The sequence below is a fragment of the Glossina fuscipes genome, unplaced genomic scaffold (assembly GCF_014805625.2).
Source record: "Glossina fuscipes isolate IAEA_lab_2018 unplaced genomic scaffold, Yale_Gfus_2 2, whole genome shotgun sequence".
Lineage (NCBI taxonomy): Eukaryota > Metazoa > Arthropoda > Insecta > Diptera > Glossinidae > Glossina > Glossina fuscipes.
In genome coordinates, this window is record NW_023998416.1 from 6,197,618 (window position 1) to 6,205,082 (window position 7,465).

A 7,465-nucleotide genomic window follows, 5' to 3' on the forward strand; every position below is an offset into this window, starting at 1 on the left:
AAAGATTCGATCCGATTTTCCAACGGTCTATCTCGACTTTTATAGCTATGAATTTACTAATGAAGTAAAACCAGTTTTATGATCTCATTCTTGCGAGCACTGTGGGCATAATCCTTTTGGATCCAAAGGAAATTCATAGCAAAATATCTAGGACTTAAGAGAATAATAGATAATTTTGATTAGAAAATTCTGCGGACTAATTTTTCAATTCTGAACCCGCTTAATACATGTAACGGACTTTTTCTTCTCCGTAGCGCAATCAGAGATAGAGCGAGAGAAAGAGAGAGAGAGAGAAACAGGCAAAAAGTTGCATGAGAGAGCTCTTTTCTTTCAAATATCTTAAATTCTGGAGCAACACTTCGTGAACGTTTAGTCTCGGTTTTATACCCATCCGCTCCAGTTAGTTCTGCATTTCTTTTGGTTGTGTTTCTTGTTACGGAATAAATAACGTATTTTGAACAAAACACCATGAAAGTAGATATTAAAAACGTGTTGATTTGCGATGCCGTTGACGGCGCTTGTGTGGATCTTTTAAAGAAAAATGGAATTAATGTAATTTATAATAATTTCTAAAAATAAATTATTCAATCTGTTATATATGTACCGTTTTCCGTTTTTAGGTGGAATATAAATTAAAATTGCCGGCAGATGAACTTTGTAAAGAAATTAAAGTAAGTAAAATTTATTAAAAGAGAATTATATAAGAATTGACTTAAGTTTGTTTGTCAATTTCAAGAACTATGACGCAGCTATAGTACGATCGGATACTAAGATCACTGCCCAAGTTTTAGATGCCGGTAAGGGCAGCTTAAAAGTAGTAGGCCGAGCTGGAGCAGGAGTAGATAATATAGATGTGCAAGCAGCCACTAAAAATAACGTCATTGTATTAAAGTAAGTAAATTACAATTAACCCTAAAATTATAAATAAATCATTTTTATATACCCGTCCTTTACATTTTAAAGCACTCCTGGTGGAAATTCAATTTCAGCATGCGAATTAACTTGCGTCCTTATCGGCGCTTTGGCAAGACCCGTAACACCAGCTGCACAAAGTATGAAAGAGGGCCGTTGGGATAGAAAATTATACACGGGCACCGAGTTGTATGGAAAAACATTGGCCATTTTAGGTTTAGGTCGCATAGGACGGGAAGTTGGTATACGCATGAAGGCATTTGGTATGAAAGTAAGTTACACCTAATCTTATTGAGAGCCTAAGAAGTGATCATAAAATTTTTTTCTACAGATTATTGGCTATGATCCCATTACCACCGTCGAGGAAGCTAAAGCTGTGGGTATAGAAAAACTGAGTTTAGAAGAAATTTGGCCATTAGCTGATTACATTACAGTCCATACTCCTTTAATACCGGCTACTAAAGGTATAATCTTAAGAATTATCGAAAAAAGATATAAAATTTTTAATATAATGGAATAATTTTTTGAAGATTTAATATCCTCTCAAAGTTTGTCAAAATGTAAAGCCGGTGTAAAAGTAGTGAATGTGGCCCGTGGTGGCATTGTGGACGAGAAAGCTGTTTTAGAAGCTTTAGAATCGGGTCATTGCGGTGGTGCGGCCTTTGATGTTTATCAAGAAGAGCCGCCGAAATCGGATGTAGCGAAAAAACTGATCAATCACCCTAAAGTAGTAGCCACACCGCATTTGGGTGCCAGCACGACTGAGGCACAAGTTCGTGTAGCCGTTGAAGTCGCCGAACAATTTATCGCTTTAACTGGGAAATCAAAAACTTATACCACCTACCCAGGAGTTATTAATCGAGAAGCCTTAACTTTTTATCAGTGAATGGGCGTTTTTCTTACGTTGATCCATAGTAAACAAAAATTAGATTTCATATTGCTTTCGCTAACATATTCATATAAAGCCATACAAAGAATTCTTTAAATATACGTTTTCTTAATGAATTATAATAAAAACAAATTTTTGTAGCATTTACTTTTTCCCGATAAATAAAAAAGAAAAATACATGAGATACACTACATGAAGAGTTTTGTATTATTTGATTATATCAAAAATTTTAATTCTTTCTTTAATTCAAAGCATATAAGAGTTTCACAAAACTTTAAACGCATATCAGTTCAATCAATTTAATCACAATTTCTTGACATTTATGATGTAGGGCTTTATTAGTTACTAATATTATCTACATTTGAAAAATTTGAAAAGAACAATCCAAGCATTTATGTGATATAATAAACCGCAAAAACAAAAAATATGACTGCTAAGCGTAAACCAATGATAATAACAACAACCACAATAGCCGAAGTGATCAAAACCATATCAATGTCTGTCTTCAGTTACTAAGGGATAAATTGAAGCAAACGAACGAAGAAGGAACCGTAAATTTATAAGCAGTTATAAAAGCAATAAACCGGTTGATATGCTGTCTGATTTATTAAAAGAAGAAAAAGTACAAAAAATAAGTAATGTATGTTGAACTCTTCACATAACCATGCAAATAGGGAGAACGAAAGAAAAGCAAAGTAATTCAATTACGTTCTCAGATTTTGGATATTCTCCTAACCGACTTATAGCAGAGATGTTAGTAATGATGATAAAAAATGGAAGTTTTATTCTTTTTGTGTGCTCACCGTAGCAAGCTAGCCATACCGTATATACTTTTATGAATTATGATCACACGTAAAAAAATTATATTCCGATCTTTTATGCGCATATACCCCTTATCCTATGAAAGCTTGAAAGATATAGCGAAAAATATAAATTTGCGTATTCGAAAATATTGGGTGGGCATGGCGGATTTTTGATATTCTTGTAAAATAATTTTGTGGAAATTTATATTGTGTAGTTTATGAGCAACAAGCAAAAGATATAGAAAGCAAAGGTGCCTCCAGTTTCGGTTGTATAGGCAGGTCGGCTTTGTAAACCTGGCCACTTTCAAACTCTTTTCCACATTTTTGGAAGACGAACAGCTGCGTATGCTTAGGTGCTTTCCCAACTTGAAATTGGCTAAGAACCTGTATACATTATGGAACTTTAGAAGGTTGCTTCGGAAAAACAAAAATTAGCTGTAATATTGGGTAGGCGTGGTCCCATTTTTGTAGATATAACAGATACTGCAGCATCGCCCATATCTTTGTAGATTTATTTGCTGTAGTTTATGAGTAAAGCGCAAAAAAACCATAGGCATATCCTTCGACCGTTTTAATCCATTTTCAATACCCATCTGCCAAATATAAAATCGATAACTTCCTTTTTGGCGGCTAGGAGAATGTTTGCAACAGACAATACGCAGACGGATTCAGAATTTGATGCTGATCAAGAATATATATTCATACTTCATGTAGTCTCTGAAACTTTCTTCTGAGTGCTGCAAAAATTTTGATGGAGGTATAAAAACTGCACAAGAAAAACGATAATAACTTTATAATTTTCATGTCTAAAGTCATCATTTGCGACGCGTTTTGATTCGATATGTCAAGCCTAAAAACAAATATCGGGTATTGCATAATGTAAAATTGGCAATAAAGCTCTGTCGTATTTAAAGCAAAAGATTTAAATTTTGTAAATGTTTGATGTGTTTCGCAGCAGTTGAGTAGTGGATACCGAATTTCTTTTTAATTACTCTAGTAGTTAAATGTGGGCTGTTCTCCAAATAAATTCACAATGTGTCATTATCGGTCTCGAATCGACGGTCTTCCTTGCGGCTCTAATCCACGAAACGAAATTTGGCAGAGCATCTTCGTCAGGTGCGGACATTTACAAACATCTCTTCCCTACGTGCCACATAAGTTTTTACAAGCAACAGATGCGTTCCTTCCTGCTGGAGCTCGTATCAGATGCAATGTCTTAAATTCGCTCTGCATTTCGCAACTAACTGATAAAGAGAATTGAAAGTGTTACGTCCTACATACGATAGAGAGATACGATAAATGGTTTGACTTGTCAAGTAAAATTATTTTTAGTTAAAATATGACAGACCCTATCCAATAAATAAAGTTTTCTTAGAACCAAAAGCGCAAACGTGCACGGGCAACTTGGATTATTCCTGAAGATAAAATTTCCCGCATTAAAGATACGTATGCTGTTTATTGCTGAAATCATTATATACCTATGGTATTTCTCCTAAGAGATATCAATTTGATCACTTTATTTTGTGCAATTGATTTGGTACATATATTTACCATTTTGATCTCATGTTTATATTTTATCAATAGTATGTGCTTTAAATAAAAGCAAGCAAAAGTATTAAGAGAGCAAGTAATTTTATATGTAGTATGCAATAAAAAAATATTCCAGTTTGAATACATTTTGTCATTGCTTGATTACGAAAAGAAGTAGCATGCGATATATTCAAGTTAACGTGCGATATAATTGAGAGGTACAAGCGTTTTTCTCTGATATGAAGCTTTGCTTAGAGTTGATAAGGTTAGTCGAAACTTGCTAGTTTTCAATATTTTTCATTCAGTTCAATTTTATAAATCTAACGGATCAGTTTTCTTATTTCATTTTTCTACTTTTAAATAAAATTTTCATTTATTAAAGCAAAGAATGCCTGTTAATATTAGGAACGTATTGATTTGCGATGCTGTTGATAACGCATGTGTGGTCCTTTTGAAAAATAATGGAATCAATGTAAAATTTAAAACATGCACGAAACAACCATTTTAATAACTACTTACTTACTATTTAGGTTGGATACAAATTGAAATTGCCCGTTGAAGAGCTTTGCAAAGAGGTTAAGGTAATTATTAAGAAGCAATTCCTCGTAGTGTGCAAACACGTGCTTCCGAATTGAAGATCTGCTGAAATTGATTGTAAAAGTGTGCGCGAGTATTTTTTTTAAATTTTCTTTTATTCGTATTCAAATTTAGAATTATGATGCTGTCATTGTGCGCTCGGATACAAAAATTACCGCTCAGGTTTTGGAAGCTGGTAAAGGCAGCCTCAAGGCGATAGGACGCGCTGGAGCGGGTGTAGATAATATAGATGTAGCAGCAGCAACTAAAAATAATGTGATTGTTTTGAAGTAAGTAAAAGATGATAACAATGTAGACAATGAATAACGAATAATTTATTCAGCTCGTATAAGGCATAGATTCTATATTGTATATATTGACATTGTAATTGGCAGCAAAAAAGATTATCTTTACCATTAGGCTCAATATTTTTTTTTTTATATCATTTTATAACAGCACACCCGGTGGCAATTCCATATCAGCCTGTGAGCTAACATGCATTCTAATTGGAAACCTTGCCCGTCCAGTAGTGCACGCTGCTCAGAGCATGAAAGAGGGCCGCTGGGATCGCAAATTATACACTGGCAATGAATTATATGGTAAAACTTTGGCTATCTTGGGTTTAGGACGCATCGGACGTGAAGTTGGTATACGCATGAAAGCCTGGGGTATGAGGGTAAGCTATACAATGTATTAAAAAAGAGAAATTAAAAAAATTTACATAAACTTTTTAAATTTTGAGGTAATCGGTTACGATCCCATTCTTAGTAAAGAAGAGGCCTTAGCGGTGGGTATCGAGAAAATGTCCTTAGATGATTTGTGGCCTTTGGCTGACTTTATTACTGTGCATACTCCTCTTATACCGGCTACAAAAAGTAAATAGATTTTTTTTCTTTTAAATTTATTAGAATTCAGAAAATTAAAAAATTCTTCTCTTAATCTTTTAGATCTGATTTCTTTCGAGACTTTATCAAAATGTAAAAAAGGTGTTAAGATAATAAATGTAGCGCGTGGTGGTATCATTAATGAGCAGGCTATTCTGGAAGCTCTAGAAACGGGTCAATGCGATGGTGCCGCTTTTGACGTGTACACTGAGGAACCGCCCAAATCGGATATACTTAAAAAACTTATCAGTCATCCCAAAATTGTGCCTACACCTCATTTGGGTGCTAGCACTAGCGAAGCACAAGTGCGAGTAGCCGTTGAAGTAGCTGAGCAGTTCATTGCATTGACTGGGAAATCGAAAACTTACACTACTTACCTAGGTGTTATCAATCGGGAAGTGTTGGCGCATTATCAGTAAACTGATAGGCTTGCGTGGGCTGGCCAAACGTAAAAATCTCACAAATAGATTCAATCACTAAGTCACTAAGTAACACGTTTTTTTTTTTTCTTTCAAATACATTCACGCTAAGGTTGTAGAAATAAGTCTCTTAGTTTCATTCTTCTCAAAAGTTATCAGTTCATTGCGGTGCGAATTTATATACGTAAAGCACGCGATGAATATTTTAGCAAATCTCTTATCAACGTGAAAGCAAAAAAATTATGAATATAAATATGACATAAGATTAGTGATCGCTCACGTTTTCAGACAATGATATTCGATAATTTCGACTTCCTAAGAAGAATCGTATGAGCAATTAATCTCATTTTCAAAATAAGTCATCATTAATATATAAATGAAATTGGTGCACAGCGTTCCATTAATCCATTGGAACTATACTTAACCAACACTATGTTTGACTTCTGACCTATCAAAAATAATTATTACTTTAATAGCTTTTCCTCGGTCTTTCCAGCCTTTCTCTCTCTCTGACTTCCTTCATTAAACACTACAATACCTTCCTTTAAAAAGTACCGACCTTAACCCATTTTGTGAATGCATTCTTAAAACAAGTGGGTAGTTATAATTGGGAAAGGCCGATTTTTAAATACCTTACACCTCTTTGCCTCATACAAGTCTCAATTTAGTTTCATCATAATATATCGGAAGTTACATCTCTGGTTTTATACATATTTCTTCTTTGGACCCGACGTCATATGAAATATTAGACGTTGTTGCAATACAAACGCTTACTTTTGATGGGAGAGCGCTATACTTACGTGGTGCAAATTTGAGCACTTAATTTTTATGTCAAGTTGCTATTGTGAGCCAATTTTATTTACATTATCTTACAAACTATACCTTTTAGTCATATAGGAACCCTTTCATGGGGTAAAGCCCAAAAAATGTACCTACGTAGTTTAAGTTTGATCACTTCATTTTTATACCCACCACTGTAAGACGGGGATGTACCCCGTTTTTCTCCATAATGTATGTAACACCAAAAAGGAAGCTTCAGAGACCCTATAAAGTATATATATATATTCTTGATCAGAGTGAAATTCTGGGTTAACTTAGCCATATCTGCCCGTCTGGCTATCTGTGCGTCTGTCTGTGGTGTGTGTTGCTGGCATTCTTGTGGTCGCAAAAATGAAGATATCAACTTCAACAGAAACATTGGAAATTTCTGCACGCAGGTTGGTATTGAAAATTGGTCAAATCGGTGCGAGCGGAAACGCGCATTGGACCGTAAACCGAACGCAACTTAAGAAAAATTTTGTGGGTGTTTCCTTGTTACTCGGTATTTATGACAGTTAGAAGATTAAAATTTTCAACATTTACTTTACGAAGCCCTCTACATGCAAAAACTAAAGTATCCGCCACGCCCACACACAGTTTCAAGTGATTGTATATTGTTTTTTTTTTATTTTT

At 34.6% G+C, this 7,465-nt stretch overlaps 2 protein-coding genes across 2 annotated transcripts; both read left to right on the forward strand.

Annotated features, from left to right (window-relative positions):
* Positions 1–368: 368 nt before the first annotated feature.
* On the forward strand, positions 369–1,890 carry LOC119633493 (D-3-phosphoglycerate dehydrogenase-like). Its single transcript, XM_038027076.1, has 6 exons — positions 369–552; positions 621–671; positions 737–891; positions 964–1,183; positions 1,244–1,376; positions 1,443–1,890. The coding sequence occupies exons 1-6, from the start codon at positions 469–471 to the stop codon at positions 1,796–1,798; spliced, it is 999 nt and encodes a 332-aa protein (XP_037883004.1). The 5' UTR covers positions 369–468; the 3' UTR covers positions 1,799–1,890.
* Positions 1,891–4,429: 2,539 nt separating this feature from the next.
* LOC119633483 (D-3-phosphoglycerate dehydrogenase-like) lies at positions 4,430–6,138 on the forward strand. The gene is made up of 6 exons (XM_038027060.1): positions 4,430–4,606; positions 4,665–4,715; positions 4,846–5,000; positions 5,167–5,386; positions 5,453–5,585; positions 5,658–6,138. Exons 1-6 carry the CDS (start codon positions 4,523–4,525, stop codon positions 6,011–6,013), a joined length of 999 nt encoding a protein of 332 aa, XP_037882988.1. The 5' UTR covers positions 4,430–4,522; the 3' UTR covers positions 6,014–6,138.
* The last annotated feature ends 1,327 nt before the right edge of the window (positions 6,139–7,465 follow it).